The 18651-nt window shown below is 31.5% G+C and overlaps 1 protein-coding gene across 2 annotated transcripts in view; it reads right to left on the bottom strand.

The window, feature by feature from the left end:
* Positions 1–2119: 2119 nt before the first annotated feature.
* Positions 2120–18651, bottom strand: part of LOC124369046 (LIM domain kinase 1) — a 98129-nt gene continuing 81597 nt past the window's right edge. For both annotated transcript variants that reach the window (XM_046826742.1, XM_046826741.1), the window contains 5 exons: positions 17035–17292; positions 12575–12832; positions 8651–8805; positions 4611–4717; positions 2120–2669 (listed from right to left, as the gene is read on the bottom strand). In XM_046826742.1, coding sequence (XP_046682698.1) covers positions 2518–2669; positions 4611–4717; positions 8651–8805; positions 12575–12832; positions 17035–17292 — 930 coding nt within the window. In that variant the 3' untranslated portion in view covers positions 2120–2517. The remainder of the gene's footprint in view (positions 2670–4610; positions 4718–8650; positions 8806–12574; positions 12833–17034; positions 17293–18651) is intronic.

Below are 18651 nucleotides of genomic sequence, written 5' to 3' on the forward strand. Positions count from 1 at the left end.
TTCATCCAGTTCAGGTAGAAGTATCCATCTACTTCACATTTCCACTACATTTTTAGTTTTTTGTATTTTCATTAATATTAATAAGGATCACTGTTCTATCTGTTTCACTTCGTTTGGCATGCTGTGGTTATTTTCAATCAGGAGTAACTAAAAAGTAAATAAAATTATGTAGAATCTATATTTAAAATTTCGCCACAATGGTAATAATAGAATATCACGATACTAAGGACAGAAAGCCATCCTTAAGGATATTTGATCAAATAAAAGTTTATAGAATTAATTCATTTAGGACTACGTACAATTTGATTTAAATTTTAGACATTTTTTTAGTTGTTTAATGTCATGTTTCACAGACGCTTTAATATGGGGTATGATTGTTGATCATTAAATATATTGCACTATAATTTATTGTATTAATTTCATTTGTCATCACTCCCTTCTGAGCTGATGTAACAACTTGTTATTTCTGTACAGAAATTAAGTGAAGTTTTGTCCTAATTTAAATTGCTGCCCTTCTATTGCACTGCTTCTGGCAGCATCTCCATCTCTAAAACAATATAGGGGTGACTCATTATGCCTCATCCACCCGCTTCCGATATCCGTGAGGAGAAGCAACACGCCTTATTACCTCAAATCACCACCAAATTGCAACACCAGTAAGGACATACTTACCTTTTATGTTTCAATCACAATTTATATACTATATATACGGTACATCATTTAAATATCAAAGTTACCAACAAAAATTAAAACCACATTGGTAATTAATTATAAATTTCATATAATTTATTTTAATCTGAACTACTATCATATTATTAAATTATGAATTATAAGTCAAGTATTAAAATGGTTTACTTTAGAAAATATTCATACACTTTCTTCATATTAAAATTCAGATATTTAGAAATAACTGTTTCATGATTACAGACTTACATAAGGCTACAAAAAATTAATAACCATGGGATTTGACAGATGATAATGATCTGCTTGTTGTTAAGATATTGAAGAGGCAACACAGGTCTCAATGTAATAGACTACAACATGATATTTCAGCATGGATAGTAAAAAGGCATTTTACTAAAAGTTTCTACCTACGAACAAAATGAAAAGCAACATGTCATGCGAGAGATAGTGGAATGTGCTATACACAAGAAATGCTTACTATTAATCAACAATAGAACAACATAAATGCAACTGAAAGACTTATTAATTTTAAAACACTGTCCTTACTAGAAGTTCTGAATTTACAGAACCAATAAAACTAGCCATGTAGGAAATAAAATAAAACTGTTCAATTACTTTATTTTTAGATCATTCACCAAATGTGTCAACGGTAGAATATTAGAAAAATATTGAAACAGTATCTAAATTCACATAAATAATAGAATTATGAAAATTTATTGTAAAGAAATGTTAAGTGCATCCATAAAATTATGATACAGTTTTTAATCCTTGAATCTACAGAGAAGAAACATATCTGCGTAACACAAACATAGGACATTTCATAAGTCAACACTATTTGAGTAAACACTTTGTGGTGATTAATTACTTTCATCCATAATGTTTAAGTTTTGAAATAGCATATATGCTGTGAAATCCATACAACACTACAAGATTTTAAGGATGATGATTAAAACAGATTAATTTTAAATAGTTTTAATATACCAGTAGTTTTAATATTAGTCCTCATTGTATTTGTAATCTTTTGGCACAATGTATGTATATTTGATTGTACGTATATTTGAAGCTGTTTTAAAAATGCATATACTTGAATAAATTATAATTTACTTGAGTATTGAATCCAATTGTATGCGTGCAGATATTATAATGTTTGGGATTTATTATTTTACTAAACAAGGTGAGTTTCAACTGCCTTATCTCATTTCTTTTTTAGTTTATCTCAGAAATGTTTTATGGATCACTGTATCAACACAGTACTTTAATTTATCCATACTTTTGTTATGATCTGTTTAAGATAATTTCCAACTAACAGTATTTCTGATTCTTAATTAGTGAGTCTGGATTAGTAAAGTTTACTGTAAATAAGTGCTGACTTTGATAACTGTTTCATAACAAATTTAACATCCTTTTTCTATTCCTGGGTATTCAGACATACAAATTAGATATAAAAATTGTATTTATTAGTAAATTGCCTAATTAAAGAAATACTACTAAAACTACTTGATAAAATACACATGGTATTTGTTAATATTATTAACAGTATAAAGTTTTACAGAAATATTACAATATTTAGCTTTATGAGAAATAAGACCTTACAACAAGAAAGTTTGTATAAAACTTACAAGCACTTGTTTTTTTACATGAGATTCAGTATGAGATTACACACCTCATCAGGTTGTTAACTACATTTTTTCAACTATACAATAACTAATAATGCACATTGTTTAGTTAGCGAAAAACATATTCGCAACAGCGTCTTCAAAACAAATTATCTTGTTCAAGTCTTATTTGCCCTGTTATAACCTATCTTAATATACCATATCAACATTGAGCATTTTAGAGTGCCGTTGTCTCAACAGTCTTAAAGTGGCACTCTGGACTAGACGATTTCTTCTCATGGATCGAAGTTAGGACTGGACTAGATGTTCGTAAGACTTCAGGTGTGGCTACCTCGGGCGTGGTCGACTCTGATGAGCTCCCACTACGTCCTACAACCAACACAAAAACTGTGATTTTAGAACTGTACTGAACTTCACATTTAACTGATAACTAATAAAAGGCACAACCTACCAAATGAAAACATATTTTATTTCTTATATCTCAACATACTACTAAAGGTGAGCTTAGGAAAAGGGATGAATGTCAGTTGCAGGTCACTCTTATTAAATCTCTTTCCCTTGATTAAATCTCCATAAGTGTTATATGCCTTGTGTATATAGAATCAAGAAAACATGACACATGATACATGTGTGTGTACATATAAATATATATATATTAATGGCATAGCCTAATTTAATTTCAATACAGATTAAATTACAAAAAGTACTTGCTCCTCCGTCAGGACAATAGGGGCTCTTTATATATACACAAATAGTTTTAACATTGTTTGATGGGCAGTACTGAAATTAAGAATTGCTATTCTAATCCAAAGGGAGTAACAGGTTTCACTTGATGTATCATGTTACTTTTACTACAATCAATAGTTTCTTTCATTAGATAAGTTTTAATATTTATATTGCAACTAAAACCTTGACTATATCATCTTACATATACAGCATACATGTTGTTTTCCAACTGTTTCCATGATTTTTATTTTTCAACAAATCCATACAGACTAGCACGCTTTCAACATTTGTAAATTTTCAGAACTAAAAATAATCCTAGGTGGTTTTGAAGAAATAACTTTAGTGTAAATAAATTAATATTATTTAGAGAATTTACGACATTCAGTTCAAATAAAATTATAAAAAGCTTTACATTTGTATGGCTGTGTTTTTTACTTACAAATAGAAAATATATTTGGATTTAAAACAGTTCGTTATCAGGATTAACATTACACGTTATAAAAGAAATGATTAGAAGATTCTCATTTTTTCAGATCTGTTACTAAGGAAATATATAGATATGCTGAACATATAAATGAAACTATTTGAAATATAAAAAGGTACACAAATGTTTCTTATGTTCATATAAATTTTAAGCTGGGCATTTAAGATTGAAAGATTGGACATTTTTACTAACTTTACCTTATAGGATTTTTCAGTAGATATTAACATCTATGTGTTTTGGGTCTATACTCGTAGTTAGAATGTATGAAAATACATATTTTACAATTAAATATGGTGTTTTATGTTACATTAAAAATGTGTTACTTTCATTCTAGTATGAAAGGTACTGTAGTATTAAAAATTAATTTAATTGCAAAAAAAGTTATCATATATTTCTTGAGACGTCTTTGAAGCAAGTTTAGGTTAAAAATGTTCTTTAGAACACTTGCACCTTTTTGTTACCATGTTGCGTCCTTCAGATACTCTCTTATAGCACAACTTGCATTAGCATGATAGATTATGAATTATTCAATCGAATCCAAATCTATGCATATTATCACTTATATTTTTATTGAACATTGGAACACTACATGTGAACAGCTTAAGGTTACATAGCAGACTTAAACATAAGAAGAATTTGTGAACCTCTTCAGTAAAAATGGCACCAACAAAGCATTAATAATGAATAAAACAACTTTCTCGACGGTAAATAGTACAAGACAAAAAAGCTGATGCATTTGTAGTATCCAGAGAGTAGAAGGATGTCAATTTTCTTGTTACTAATAGAGAAAATTAAATTCTCTAAATTTAGCATCAACTCATTTCATCTTGTATTTTGTTGTGTTCAACAGTAACCAGTTGTACATAATGCCTTATAAACGTAATCAATAGATAACCATAAAATTGTTATTTATAATGTCCAGTAAAGAGAAAATCCACCCACATTTATTAGAATTTACCTTTAAAAAAATTGGCAATCTACCACTAACACATGCATTTTTAAGCATTGTGGCAACTCATATGTTAAACAAAGAATTAAAGGTTTATTATATACGGCCAACAAATTACCCACAATATGTACTAGTTTTCAAATACTCAAACCTGTATAATGATAAATATCAAACTCCAAATCTTGAGGCAAAGTTTTCCCAACAGATATATGCATTGCGAGTCCTTCCAGCCACACCTCCATCACTTCAAAGGGTGGCCTGAAATTTAAAATAATTTCTTGTTAATGTTGTTACAGTATAATAATAACAATATCATCAGAAATTAATAGGATTACATTTTTTGCCAGTTAATAAACTAGCAATGATTTTAATTGAGCATAGAGATGTTGAATGGACACTTGTAACACAATTTTACAGTTTCAGACCACTGGTGAAAAATTGCTATTTTATGTATTGATTCCTTAGTCAAAATATTCTATACACGACTTCTGATGGTTTTAAATATGAATTCTATTTACACACTGATGGATGAAAAGACATTAGCTAAAGTTATGTAACTAGTTCTACAAATGGGTATCACACTTAAATTGGTACTGGGACATAGCCGTTTACAGTTACAAATCCATTAGTGAATAGTTATTACTTAATGAAAATATATTCAGCTGAGTTAAAGACAGTACTGTTATAAAAATGTATTACAAACTATCAACCAATCTATCATTGTTACATTGTGTTACAAGGTCACGATAACTTAGTTACACAGATTGTTATGGCCTAAACATTCTAAAATGTAGTTTAGTTTATCATTGTAAGAGTGAGAAGATACACTTTCAAGTGGAAATGTTTGTACATGCAATTCTCTCCGATGTAGCTAACACTACAAGCCAACCAGTGCTGTTCCAGTAAAAGTCATGTAACCTCCGCATTGGTTCATTTAAATCATGTATATACTTCTAGAACAGCGGTTCCCAATCTTTTTTGGTGACTTAGTTTGTACTATGTATTATGGCGTACCCCTTGGTCCATAACACATATATTTTTAAACTGTACATGCATCATTAGTTTGTATTTTTTTATTTTCGTTTTATATGCAATTATAATCACTCGTATGTTATAAAATCAGAATTTCAAAGATAAAATGCAATAAGAATAACTGATCCGTAATGTATTAAAATACAAATATTATATATTTAATTTTTAGTTATTTGTGTTAAAACTTGTTAGGTTGGAATAATAAAATGCAAGAAACTGTATTAATACATATATTTAATTATAATCAAACTACAAAATTCAGAATTGTGGATGTCACACAATGAAAATGTTCGTATAGTTATCATCAGTTATTCAATGTGAGGGATGAGCTTGAATGGAACGGCTTAAACTGCTGATGTCTGGCATAATTGGGCTTAACTTGAGTCTGAGATCACATTCCACTGTTTGCATTCGGTTCCTGTATTTATTTTTTATGTACATCAAATGTGAGAATCCCGCCTCACATAGATAGGAAGTTCGGAATGGTAGTAGAAACTCAACTGCTTTGTCAGAAATTTCACCATACTCTGAACGTCGTTTGATCCAAAAATCAATAAGAGTGGTTTTGTTAAATACTTCTTTGAGATCTGAATCGCAGTTTAACTCAAAAAGTTCCTCTTTGAGTTTCAGAGAAAAGCTGTTTGGAACAATTTTCTCAAATTTTCAGCAAAAGGGGTTTTTAATCCACGAGTATGAACTCAGATTTTCTTGAAAGTATGTTGTAAAGCTAGCTTGGAAGGAGCTACAATGATCTGATATGTCATTCAAAATTGTTTGACTCAGGAGAAGTTCGTTCTCTTTAATAAAAGATTCAAAAGATGGGAACAATGACACTTGGCTTTTCTTTGCTTCCCCTTTTGCAAATCTTAGTTTTAGTTTCACACTATTGATTTTGTCCATAACTAGGAATGGGGTGTTATAGCTTCCTTGTAGTTTCCTTTTAGCATCATTTAACATACTGAATATGTCTCCCAAATAAGCCAATCGGCTCAACCATAATTCATCTGAAAAACGGTAACGATACTGAAAGACTGTGTCGGATAGAAAAATCAATATTTCATGTCGAAGTTCAAAAACTCGAGATATCACTCTTCCTCTCGACAACCACCTTACTTTCGTGTGCAGAAGTAATTGTTTGTGAATACAATCCATTTTATCACATATATTATGGAAAAGGCGTGAGTTCGGTGCTCTAGCTTTAATGAAATTTACTGTCTTTACTGCTTCATTCTGTATATTTTTCAGCTCTGCTGGACATGTCTTTGTAACCAAGGCTTCTCGGTGAAGACTACAATGAATAAACTTAGCCTTTGGGCTTACTTGCTGCACTTGAGTAACAACTCCCTTATGAACTCCAGCCATTGCATTTGCCCCATCTGTGCAAATTCCTACTCATTTTTCCCAGTTCAACTCGTTTTCTCGAATAAATGTGTCTAATTTTCCAAATATTTCATCTGCATTTGTGTGTGAAGGCAAGTTTTGGCAAAATAACATGTCTTCTCTGACAGTATTTCCATCTTCGTACCTAACATAACATATTAGCTGAGCCATGTTAGTTACGTCAGTTGTTTCATCAATTTGAATAGCAAAATATTTGCTTTTTTATTTTCATGAGTAATGTTTCCTTTACATTAGCAGCCATGTCACTTATTCTTCTTGAAACTGTATTGTTAGAAAACGAAAGTGAATCAATCTGTTTAGCCTAACATGGTTGACACAAAGTCTTTAGTTGCTGGCAGTATTAATGTTTCCCCAATGGTATGTGGTTTGCCCTCTTGAGCAATTCTGACTGACTTTATAGGAAGCCTCAACCGCTTTTAAATTCAAACTGGTAAAAGAATTAATAGTTGTCTTGCTGCCTTTTAATGAAGCTTCCTTATTTTTGAAAAAATCCAATGGTTTATCTTTGTAATTTTCATGTTTTGTTAGGAAATGACGCTTTAAAAGAGATGGTTTCATTGCATTGTGAGAAAGTGTTTCCAAACAAATTACACATTGTGGCCTAACTTCATTGTCATGGACCTCATTATAAGTAAATCCATAAGACAAGTAGCTGATATCATATTTACACCTTATTTGTATGCACGTTTGTTTACCTAATGGCTTCGCAGAACACACAGACGAACTTTGATCTTTTGATGAAGACGTACTAGGTACAGGAGTAAAATTACCTTCTTCAAGTGATGATGAAACTTTTTGCTTTTTCTTAACATTTGAAGACTTGCTTAACCACTTATCCATATTGCTATAATAAACACTGTCTATGAAATAATGAATAAAATAACACGAATAATGTGGCAGTATGACACACGCTTAAAACCACACACTTTGCAGACTAGCAGACGATAGACATGGCATGGTCCTGCTCACGTACCACCTGGCAACGGCTCGCGTACCACCAGTTGGTACGTGTACCACAGTTTGGGAATCCCTGTTCTAGAAGACAGTGGTAATTTTTTTATAAATCAACAATAAACAACTGTATGATACTTAACTGCAATACAGTTTATATGATTTGGCAGTCTTTGTTAGTCTAGGCATTGGGATATCGATTTTGGGTTTTCTGATCGTTATGACAATGTATATTTTCTCTGATGATGATAAATTCATCTAAGTTGTTTTTAATGTACAACAAAACACTAATATATATAGATTTATCACAGTTAAAACTTTACGTGTAAAGTTAACAATGCTCCACAGGGACAGCCCAACACAATGTGTGAATATGTTAAAAATTAATTAAAACAAAAGAGAAAAGAAATAAATAGAAAAAAGAAAAGAAAAAATAGCTAGAATGTGACTTAAATAAACACCTAAAAATATTATCTAACTCAACACTTATTTGAACGACATATTATCAACATTTCAACATAGGTATTTATTTCTAGCATTTCAAGTTAAACTGCCCCACTTCTGCTCTTATATATTTTGCCAAAAACCATTAATAAGTCTAAACTAGTATTCCAACAACAAATATTTATTTTTAATAGTTGTAATCTCTTCCTTTCTAACTAACAAACAGTGTTAATAAGTTAAAAATGTAACAAAAATCTCACCACTTTTATCCCCACAAAAACATAATTCCCACCCAATAAAGTCCTATCAGAAAAAAATACAGCCAATCTCCCCTACTTTTGAGCTAAGCAGATAAGTCATTACCTTCGATCAGGTAAAAGGTCACAACAAAGAAATGCTATCCTGTAGAATGGTTCTGGACAAGTTGAGCAGAACTTTTCTCGAAACACGTTCTGGTTCAGACCGAAATCTGAAGATCTTGGAAGATAATCTGGATCGGCATTCACTCTTCCAATGATCTAATTACAAATGAAATAGTGTTATCATAAAACCTTCAGTTCTATTTAATACAAATTTTTATTTTAGTTTATGTTAGAAATTATTCCATTGGCCTACTTTGATGAAATTATTTCACCACTAGCACTATTTAGCATAAAATAATTTTAAGACACCATCTCGACAATAAGTAGTTTGCCATTTTCTCACTAGTTAAACAGTACTATTCAGTCTTAATTTATTATATGTGCTCAATAGAATAATGGGAATAGAGTAATTTGATTTTATAGATCGGCAATACTGCAGCTGGGGAATTACAAAAATAAACAGCTTGGTTCAGTAATAGCTGACCCAAGTAAAGAGTGAGAGTGTAAAATGGCAAATGTTTTAAGCTGAATACATTGTGGACATTCCTTTGACAGTAAAGAATACATTTTCTCATTTATAAAAGCATGGTAATGAAAAATGTAAAAATAAAGATTTTTTTATTAGAAAAGTTATATTTAATTATAAAAATAGCACAACATTAACCCACAAATAACAAATCCAACAATATGAAATATATCTCAGAAACACTGTTGAAATATTTTAAAATGAAACCAAAGATATTTTAAAAAATCTATTTAACAAAATTAACATAAACTTGCCATTTTTAATTAATGTTAAATTGCTATATAACTTTTTATAAAACATGTTGCCTACCTAGAATAATATAAATCTAAGCAAAATTTATATTTTTGACTAAATTAATTTGATATATTGTTCAGTCCAGAGGTTGTATAATCTAGTGGACCAATGGGTTACTTTATATAATCATCAATTTTTAATTCATAATTTGGAATTTAAAAAGGATAACGGAAAATAGTTTCTTTCGTATGCTACTGTTTTATGGCTGTTTAGAACACAGAAATTCCTATTTTTTCATGATTTGACAGATTTTACACTCAAATTGCGCAATAATAAGGATATATACATACAGGGTGTAAGAGAAGTCCTGCACTATACGTATATACAGGGTGTCCCACGAGTAACCCGACAAACTTCTCAGGTTATTTCCTCTTATCAAAATAATTTAAAAAGTTCATATAAACATATGTCCGGAAACGCTTTGTTAGAGAGCTACGGTTAGCGAAAGGGTGCGCTCGATTGGGATTCTAGAAAAGATTGGAAATAAAGCGAAACTGATGTTTTTATGGCGTTAAGATAGTTGTTAAATTTACTGAATCTGATGTAAAATGAACTGAAAAATTAAATAAAATACACTCCAGACCTATAAGACCACCTATTTCTAAGATATCAGACAAAATATGCAAAATTAGGTCATAGCGTTTTATACAAAACGTGTTTTTTATACAAAAGATAAAAATTTTAAAAACTATCTGTGTTATTTACTTCAGTTTTAACAAAACAGCACCTTTTAAACATTTAAAAAATCAAATAACATTAAAACCAGTATAGTTTTAAGAAATGCACAAGATACCAAATATTCAGTACTTTTTATAACAATTCCAATGGTACTTTTCTCAATGAAATCTGTCAATGCATAAGCCAGCATGATCACTTTACAGATACGCTTCCACAAGCCGGGAGCAACAAATAGCTGATACCTCTCCCCTGTGATATGTTTTTTGAATCCGGATTCTGCAAGCATTACATTAAAGTGGTGCTCGCTTAAGCATTGACAGATTTCGTTGAGAAAAGTACCACTGGAATTGTTATGAAAGTTGAAAATAGTTAACATTTTGTAATTTTTTTATAACTAATGCAAAACAGCCGATACCTTTCAATTAATGAAATCTTTATTGCTCCCAGCGGTCTAAAACTTTTTTGCAGCTAGCGGCTAAATGAGACATTTCTCGATCTATGTTTATATGACATTTTTTGTTTGAAATGATCTGTACTATTACCCACAGAAGTTTGTAACACCCTGCATATATACCTGTATAAAGGATGTTCACAAAAAGCTTCTTTAGCTTAATTTGTTTTTCAGATAACGTTTTAATAAAAAATACAAAATGGCAGCTAATGGCTAAAGAGAAATTTCTCTATGTATGTTTATAATGATGATTATTATCAGCCACAGAAGTTTGTGACACCCTATTGTGAACACCCTGAATACATATTATAATATCACATATATAAGCAAATGTACTGAACAGGCGATATGATATAAAATATAGCCTATATAGGTACAATATGTCACCAGAAAATAAGTTTTTGAGAAAATATCAAAATTTTCTATAGAAACAATATTTAGCTGTCTGCTATCTAGCAAACAGCACAACTACTTAGTCAAGTTTCATGGTAATATTGTCTAGTCACAGCATGATTGTGGTACCCCGCTAAAGGATCACAATCCTGCCTCTATTAGCAGTTAACAACTCTCGTAATAGCTTGTCAATGGGTTAAATACAGAATGTCATAACAACGGCAGTGCTGCTGATTGAAGAATATTAAGAAAACTGTAATTAAGAAATTTGTTACCTCCAATATACAAAAGTGAAGCTAAGTAAAGAATGTCTTATTCTACAAGGTGAAGCTAGAGCTAAGAAGCCCTCTCTGACATAACATGGGGACCAACATAAGAAACGCTGTTGTATATGAAGCTTACACATTAATGTAAGACATTAATTGATTTATAAAACATCAAGAACCAAATAACACTTAATTGCTAAATGGAAATAGAATAGACACTGGGAGGCACTGATTATATTTTATCAGTTTTAGCAATACTAACCGCCCTGATTTTCTATTACCATTTTAACTCACAGTTTTCATCCCAAATTGTATATTTTCTTTTATATATTTGTAAAATAAGCTTATTTTTTATTGCATTTTTCAGTGATTAAAGCATTACACAGTCAACAAACACACATATGAACAAGTGTTTTCAAAAAAGGTAAAATCCACTTAAGTCTCTTCACATGGATCACAGACAACTGACACAACCGATTTCAGACAAAGCATGATGTTCCTAGTAAAGGTAGTAGAATGGTGAATGTAGAAACGACTATAGAATTCTTCTTCAAAGCACTGAAGAGGGAAATCACTTTTCAAAAGGAATCTGGAAGGTGATTAAGACAAAATGTTACTTTATTTAGTTTTTGTATGTTAATGTTTACTGCTAACTTCATCAATTTTATGTTAGTGGTAGAGTGCCAAAAGTTTTAAAAGTAGTTTTAAAAAGAGGGCACTATCTCTTATCTGGAGCATTATTTACAAATGAAAATAATGGTAAAATAGTAACAGCCAAGCCTCGTAGTAGGGAAATTTTATTTTCTTGGTTGGCAGCATGAACATTAGTGTGCTTTTGCTCTCTGGCTACTCTAGACGTGTCAGCTGTACTGTCACTCTCAAAAGTTTCATTGGTGTGTTTTATAGTGGACACAAATACTCTCCACATTCCATTGACCTGAGTATGTTGAGATTAACCCAAAAATATTTTAAGATGGTGGGAGACATCTTAATCTAATTGGCTTTTAGTCATTCACTACAGTAAGAAAAATTTTGATTTTTTTTTCAAATAAAAAGAACATGACTGAGACAGAAATTTAGTTCTAAATGTTAAAAATAGTTGAAGAATTTTATCCCATATTGATTTTTTCATATTTTAAATGTACATAGATCAAAGCAATTATGAGAAATATGGTAGTTTGATGGTTACTGCACAATTGTTCTGTAATTGAATCTTTCATTACGCATCAAATTACAATTTTTTTTCTTGTGAATTAAATAATCTTTTACTTACTTAACTTATTCTATAATAAAACATCAAACAAATATATTGTTTACCTCACATAGTACAATTCCAAAAGAAAAAATATCCACTTTCTCATCGTACTTGTTGCCTTTCATCATTTCTGGGGCCATCCAATAAGGGTTTCCGACGACTGTATAGCGCTTCTTGCGCTCACATTTGCGATGGGTGTTGGGACCTGTTTTTGTGCCAAATCTTCGAGCCCCTATTCGACTTATCCCTGAGCCCCGTTCCGAGTTGCTCTGGGAGATGATTCGGGCCAGACCAAAATCGGCTACTACTACAGTCTTGTCCTGAACAAAGAAACAATGCACACTTATTGTATTCAAACATAAAAATAAATATACTTAACGTTCCTATACAAATTGTTGTCCACAGTTATGGATTTTATTAAAGTGACAATTGTAAAGGGCTCTATAAATTAAAGTAAAATAAGTTGAATGCGTAATTAATTAATTTACTACTAGGGAAAAAAGTGTGTAGGCTTGAATTTACATTAATAATCTTGAGAGTGATTCTTACAAACTCGTTGAAAAATAAACATTAAATTAAAGTTAACACTCTTTTAACAATTCAAACTCGAAATAAAATTATGTGATTGTCCACTCAGCTTGCAGGGCCATTATGGGTAGCCATGTCTGTTCTCTGTGTCAAGTAGAAAATCTATGACCAGGTCCTGTCCCTCAGCTCACCTTAGTGAAGCAAAATATCAAAATATGAAAATAGCTTTTATTCCCTTGATGTTAAAAAAAACACAATTGAGACTAACTGTATTTTTATATTGCAAATTAAATACTTTTAAATTAGCTTAAACCATATACTACTCAGCACACTTAAGACAAAATAATAAATAACTAATCAAAATAAGTTTTAAGTTTAAAACTAGCAAACACTGCAAGTATTTAAGAGTTGTACTTAATTCCAGTTATTCAAAGGGTCGAAAATCAATTGCTGCCATTTCAATGCAAGTAATTATGTACATGGTTATGAAATCGGCGAGTGGAAATTCCTTACACAGTTGGCGAGCTGATAGCAAAACTACCCGAGATTTCATTCGAGCTGAGCGAAAGATCACTTAGTGGCCTTACAAGAGCAAAAGGGTTAAGTTATGTACTTAAATCATGACTGTTTTGTTTGATAAGTATATAAAAGATAAACACATGCCCAATTTTAAGTCTATGCAGAAGCCATCATGTTTATATAAGATTATAGATTTCTGTACTTGTACGAGGTGGTATCAGAATGTTCCCGGATTAGCTCTGCTAATTTTTTTTTCTTACCTGGGCTATTATTGGCTGTTATTCTCTTCGAAATAACCTCTATTTGAATTAAGTCAAAGCGTTTTTTTCCACAACTTGAAAACGTCAAAAAACAGCTTTTTCCAGAAAGCTGTTGAGTACTTCCTGCGTTTTTTGTAAGTCTTCAACACTGTCAAAACAGTGACTTTTCATATGCATTTTCAGTTTTGGGAAGAGTAAAAGTTACAAGGAGCTAAATCTGGCAAATAGACAGGATGTGGAAGAGTAGCCATGTTGTTTTTGGCCAAAAACTGTGCTGTTTTCTTGGAAGCATGAGCTGAAACGTTGTCATGGTGCAACAGCCAGTTTTAGTCTTTCCACAAATCAGTTCTTTTTCAAAGCATATTTTCCCTAAAATATCACAATAAAAATCAGAGTACACTGTAACACTAGATAGCACAAACTCACAATGGACAATGCCTTTCAATGTAAAAAAACCACGAGAATTGTTTTTGTTACACTTCTCATTTGTCTTTTTTTTGTAATTGTGGACTTTTCCAAACTGATGACTGCTGTTTTGTTTCTGGTTCATAACCATAAAACCAACTTTCATCACCAGTTATGCTTATGGATATGAATGTGATGTCACTTTCAGATGTCTCTTTGAATTCACTGCACACATCAACACATCGCTATTTCTGATCGACAGTCAAACCCCAAGGCACAAATTTTGCAGCAACTCGATGCACGCCTTGATTTTCAGTTAAACTTTCTTGACAGCTTCCATAGCTAATACAGACACTACTACATAAATCATTTATTGTCTGACTCTTTACGGTCTTCATGACTGAGGTACAGAGATTTTTCAACAACTTGATCTGTTTTGCTTGTGGAAGGCCGTCCTGAGCGATGATCATCTTCAATTGAAGTTTTACCAACCTTGAGCATAAAAAAACCTGTATTCTGCAGTGAATATTCTTCAAAAGCTTCTTGGAAGCATTGCAAAAGTTTTCGTTGGCGATTTCTTAAGTTTAAAGCAAAACTTGATGCAAGCCTGTTGCTCAAATTTATCAGCCATCACAAAAATTGCTATGTAATGATAACACACAACAAAAAAGCACAACTTGTAGAAATAACCTAACCGCTCACAACAACGAAACTCAACACAATGACTCAGCGGCTATTGCAGTAGAGGCTAGGCTATTGGCGTGCTTTGCTGGCTTGTACAGTAGCGTCCAAAAAAAAGGGAAGTACAGTCCGGGGACTTTCTGATACCAACTCGTATACTGTTGCTTACTTATCCATTACTTCATTATCCATTTCCTGCTTCATAAGAACACAGCTTGTTTCAACTCACTTGGACGGAGCACAGACAATCTGTTTTGGAATTCCTATTACCACGGTGCTACTGAGCACCAGGTGTACAGCATTTATTAGTGAATCTACTGCCACCCTTTAAAATCGACAAGAAGCAAGCATAGAAACATCATAGTGATTATCTTACATGCATGTTTATTTATTAAAAGATCTTTGACTGCATATGTTCAATATTGTATTTTATTCCTAAAAATTGTTTACCACAATATGTTGTTCATAGTTGTAAATTTATTGATAGTGATAGAGATACAAGATATATGGCTCTTGTAATATTTATGAGACAATTTCCTTGTAATAACGATAGTCTTTAATAAGTCCCAATTCCTTAATTGTGATCACAAATCAAACATGAAATTCACTTCCAGACTACATCAAAGCACTGGAGAGCCAGACACTGTTCACATCAGGTTTGTAAACACTCTTCCCAGCTTGGACGATCACAGTTTCAAAGTAAATTGTGTGGTCTTGAGTGTTAATGAACAAGAAAAACTATTTTTGAAATGTATTTATTATAGAAAATATTTAATGTTTTGTGTAGTAACATTTTTAATTGTATATTTTATTCAATCCTTTAAACCATAAGAAACTATTATTGTCTCTTAAAACTGCTACACCCACTTTTAGAAAGTCTAATAAAACTGCTAAATGCATATTGCTATATTTTTTATATTTTTGTATAACAAATAATTTTTCCAGTTTCTACTCAGGGTATTGCAATGTTTCTGATACCAAAATTTGCAGAGTTATATTCTCTAACTACAAAAATAGAAAAATGTAAAGTTTACCAAAGTAATGTAATATAATTTGCTGCTAATATGTGTTTTTTGTGGTTAAAAATTTTTATTCTGTTAAAACATAACTTTAAAGCTTAAAACTACAAGAAATAATAAAAACTTTACCATGGCAGCCAAAATATTTCAATTCTGTACTTAATTACCTATAACATATCAAAACGCCATACCCTAAGGGAAGAAATAATAATTTTATAATAAAACGTTATGTGCCAATTTTCTGAAAAATACAAACAAATACAAAACACTCATCAACGGTATAAAATGAGTTCTCATCATTGAACCTATGAAATGTGTTTCACAAAATGTTACTAATACTGAGTCACAAAATCTATTTACAAATTTTTACTAACACTGTTTTATATATTTACAATAACAGTGGATCTATAAAAAATTACCCTAATTGCAAATATGTATGGGCAAACAAATTGGATGGCAGCCTTCTTGGCAAAGAGAACAGTTTCTGATTTTCTTTATTACTCCTGTCACATTTGGTCCCCTTATTTAAGTTTTCACCTTTTTACAAGGAAATTTGATAAACAAAGAAAAACGTCCTGCCCTAGTCCTACCCAGTACACACCTAAATACACCTCAGTATTTCAAACTCTAAGACTTTTAAATAGATGATTTATCTTGATTACTAAATCGCCAATAAACTACAAAATACTATAAACACAATTAAATATACATTAATTGAGCCAATATACTTTATTTTGAAACATGGAATCGGCGGACAGTAAATTGTCCACCTGTACGTTAGGTGAGTAACTCTGCAGACAATGTATCCGCCCATAAGCTACGCGTAGTTTTCGACAGACAATATATTGTCCGCCCTGGTGAAATGGGTTAAATAGGAAGGTGTGATTATTGTTCTAATTGATTCAAAGTTTTTTTTTTACTTAGAGGTTAAATAAAATAAAGAGCTAAGTGAATCTAACTTTGCATCTATACCTTATGTATAGATTATTTTAAATTTAAACATTTCTACACTTTTGATGAATTCCTCCGCGTTGTGATATTAGCAAATTTATACTCTTAAACATTTGCAGTAAAATCTGTTGTTTTGAAGTGTTAACACTAGAAACTCACTTCTCTGACTAGACAGTTATTGGAGTTGAGATCTCTGTGGATGATGTTCATGGAATGGAGGTAGGTCATGCCAGCAGCTATATCCTTGGCAAAACTGACCCTCTGTTCCCAGGGGAGGGGTTCAGCCATATCATGGATCAAGTCCTTTAGAGTTCCACCAGATATAAACTCAGTCACTAGGTGTAACTTCTTGTCTTTATATAAGACACCAATGAATCTCAGAACGTTGTTATGGTGAAGGCTTCTAAGTACTGCCACCTAAACATGGTTAACCGTATTATGAAACAATATTTTTATTGATAAGGATATAAATAACAAAAGCATGATAGATGATAATAGGTGTATGCATGTAGTGTTGACTGTAGATTGAGTTAGATCACAATTATTGTACATGGTTTCTTGAGGATTAAATAAGAAGTTGTCTCCTCCGTATTTACTACAAAACAAGTAAACAGTGTTCTGTATAAATTTATTTACCACTTATATAATAGTTGATTGCCAAACTATTGTGTGTTTAACTCAACTTAACTTTCTAAAGCGAGCTTTCGAGGAATTTCTAAAATTTAGTCCTCAATAAACAAACTGGATACAATCCTCCATCATAATCTAGAGTTTTATTTAGGAGCAGAATTTCTTTTGTCAGATATGTTAAGAGAAAACAGCAATAACAAATTTGAAATAGATTAACATGTTCTTGACAATGGCTTATATCCGGACTCTTATTGCCATTGAATTTTTTGCTAATAATGGTAAAAACCGTAATAGTTTTTTTTACCTTAAATGTCTAAGTATAATGAGAAAAATATGTATGCTTCGCAATGTTACACAAAAAATTATTTCAATATGTTTTTTCAATGTTTTTCCTTCTACCCCAAAGGGTACATAAAAAATGTATTTATCTTAAAAATTAAGCAATTGTACACCCAATGGGATACACAATAGTCTGAGATATTTATTTAAACACTGTATAAAATTTAACCAACCATAAAGGTAGGTAAACAAAAAGAACGCAATAAGGAAATGCATAGCAACGTGTACCTTATCAGGCGCACAATGCGTTTTACAAATTCCGGTGTATACCCAATCAACCAACGAGTTTTACGACATGTAAATACATTTTTGTAGTACATAAGATCTAGTTTTAAGAACATATTATTATTAGAAATTACAAATGACACATATAGTATACAGGGTATTCATAAAGTCCTGTACAGGTTTAATGTTTTCTGAACCATTACATATAAAACAATAACACTTTGTAGATCATTATTACATTATTTACTTTTTGAAGTAACTATTATTGTTCTATATCAGGAGGACGGCCTGCAAGGAATCAAGAAAATCTTAAATGAGAGCATAGGTCGAGTAGTACATCAAATCAAAGGGCTCTATTCACTCTAAAAAATGGCACTGGTTTACAGTTTCAAGTTACAGCTCAAGTTGGGAAAATTAAACTTTGTAAATGCATACTTGACCTACTCAGCTGCCGCCTGAGATCTTAACCACTGATTAACATCGGCGTGTAATTCAGTGTCACTATTGAAGCGCTGCGTTGCCAGTCTTCATAGCTGGAAAGAGATGGTAGTCGCTTAGTGCCAGATCTGGGCTATAAATCGG

The sequence above is a fragment of the Homalodisca vitripennis genome, chromosome X (assembly GCF_021130785.1).
Source record: "Homalodisca vitripennis isolate AUS2020 chromosome X, UT_GWSS_2.1, whole genome shotgun sequence".
Lineage (NCBI taxonomy): Eukaryota > Metazoa > Arthropoda > Insecta > Hemiptera > Cicadellidae > Homalodisca > Homalodisca vitripennis.